The sequence below is a fragment of the Geospiza fortis genome, unplaced genomic scaffold (assembly GCF_000277835.1).
Source record: "Geospiza fortis unplaced genomic scaffold, GeoFor_1.0 scaffold218, whole genome shotgun sequence".
Lineage (NCBI taxonomy): Eukaryota > Metazoa > Chordata > Aves > Passeriformes > Thraupidae > Geospiza > Geospiza fortis.
Window position 1 is genome coordinate 873,255 of NW_005054524.1, and position 1,696 is coordinate 874,950.

The window sequence follows — 1,696 nt, forward strand, 5'->3', positions numbered from 1 at the left end:
CCCCAGCCGAGCCCCGCCGGCCCTGCCCCTCTTCTACCAAAGTTCGTCATTCCAAACGCCAGCTCCCCCCCCGACGTTTTGCACTATTTTTGTGAACAGGTTTTATATAAAAAGAAAAAAAAAAAAACATGAAAAAAGAAAAAATGGCAGCCTTTTGTACAGTGGGTTTGTATTTGATTAATTAATTAATATATTGATTGAGTTCCTCTTCCTGCACTGGGCTCTGCAGGGGCTCAGGGAGGCTCCCAGGGCTGCTCTGGGGATATGGAACCGAGGGCTGGGGCTCATTTTGTGACAATCAGTTTATTCCTTCCCCCCCTCCCGCTGTTTTACATAATTCCATAATTAACCACTTGACTTGACGAGGTTTGGGGGCAGAGGGGCTGGCTCTGCCCCAGGAGCCTGTGGGGGCACAGGGGCACCAAGAACTGGAGATACTGGGGAGGAGGCAGGGACCAGGGGGCAGTGCCACCACTGCCGCCCCACTGAAGTGCCTTTGCCCCCCTGCAGGCTCCGGGTGGGGGGGCGTTTACAGATTCCCAGGGTTGGGCTCAGGGGTTCCTGCTCTGCCTCTTGTGTAACCAGTTTTTGTCTATTTTGGATCTTTTCTAATAAAAGCAGTTAGCAGCAGCTGTGTGGGGTGTGTGCTGTGTCCTGCAGCTCTGGGGGTGTGCAGTGTCCTGCAGCCCCCAGCCCATCCCCAAATCAGTCCCCAGCTCAGCACCCAGGCCTGGCCACAGCAGCTCTTTATTGACAGCACAGAGGGAGCAGCTCCAGCCTCACCGTTACTTCCACAGCTTCTTGATAGACATGTTCTTCTCACTGTCCTTCTGCATCACCTGGGGGGAGGGAACAGGGGTGGGTTGAACATTCAGTGCCCAAATTGGGTGTTAATTACCCCAAAACCACCCCAAGACCACGGTTCAGCCCTGCACAGGGAGAGCTCAGCAGCCTCTCCCGTGTCACTCACACGGTGACAACCCCCCTGTCTGTGCTCCTGGCAAATGCCACCCAGGACACTTTGTGCCCCCAGTGTCACCTCTCCCCTGGCACCCACCTTGGCCACGGCCATCTCGAAGTCCTCCTGTGTGACGTGAACTCTCCTCTCCCTCAGTGCGTACATCCCTGCCTCTGTGCACACACCCTGAGGGGACAGGAGGGAGCGTCACCCACTGTCCCCCGTGGCAGCCCCGTGTCCCCAGAGTCCCCAGCTCACCTTCACCTCAGCCCCCGAGGCCCCCGGCATCAGCTCCGCGATTTTGCGCAGGTTGATGCCCCGGGTCAGGTTCATCTTCCGGGAGTGGATCTTGAGGATGTCCAGGCGGGCCTGGAGCAGGGCACAGGGAGGGTTGGAGCCTGGGAATGGCTCCCAGGGACAGGGTGGGGACAGCAGGGACACCAGAGGGTGGCTCTGGTACCTCCTCGTTGGGAGGGGGGAATTCGATTTTCCTGTCGATGCGGCCGGGGCGCAGCAGGGCCGAGTCCAGGATGTCGATCCTGTTGGTGGCCATGATCACCTGCACAGGGGGGACAGCTGTCACCACCCGGGCACCACAGGGCTGGCAGCAGCCCAGGCAGGGCCAGCTCCCCTACCTTGATGTTCTTGGTGGCCTCGAAGCCGTCGAGCTGGTTGAGGAGCTCGAGCATGGTGCGCTGCACCTCGTTGTCGCCGCCCGAGCCGCCCTCCAGGCGGGAG

General features: G+C 59.2%; 1 protein-coding gene across 1 annotated transcript in view; it reads right to left on the reverse strand.

The window, feature by feature from the left end:
* Window positions 1-134: 134 nt before the first annotated feature.
* PSMC5 (proteasome 26S subunit, ATPase 5) overlaps window positions 135-1,696 on the reverse strand; it is a 4,115-nt gene continuing 2,553 nt past the window's right edge. Inside the window, exons 7-11 of the mRNA NM_001293048.1 lie at window positions 1,594-1,696; window positions 1,419-1,517; window positions 1,217-1,327; window positions 1,058-1,144; window positions 135-839 (exon numbers count right to left, since the gene is read on the reverse strand). Coding sequence (NP_001279977.1) covers window positions 786-839; window positions 1,058-1,144; window positions 1,217-1,327; window positions 1,419-1,517; window positions 1,594-1,696 — 454 coding nt within the window. The 3' untranslated portion in view covers window positions 135-785. The remainder of the gene's footprint in view (window positions 840-1,057; window positions 1,145-1,216; window positions 1,328-1,418; window positions 1,518-1,593) is intronic.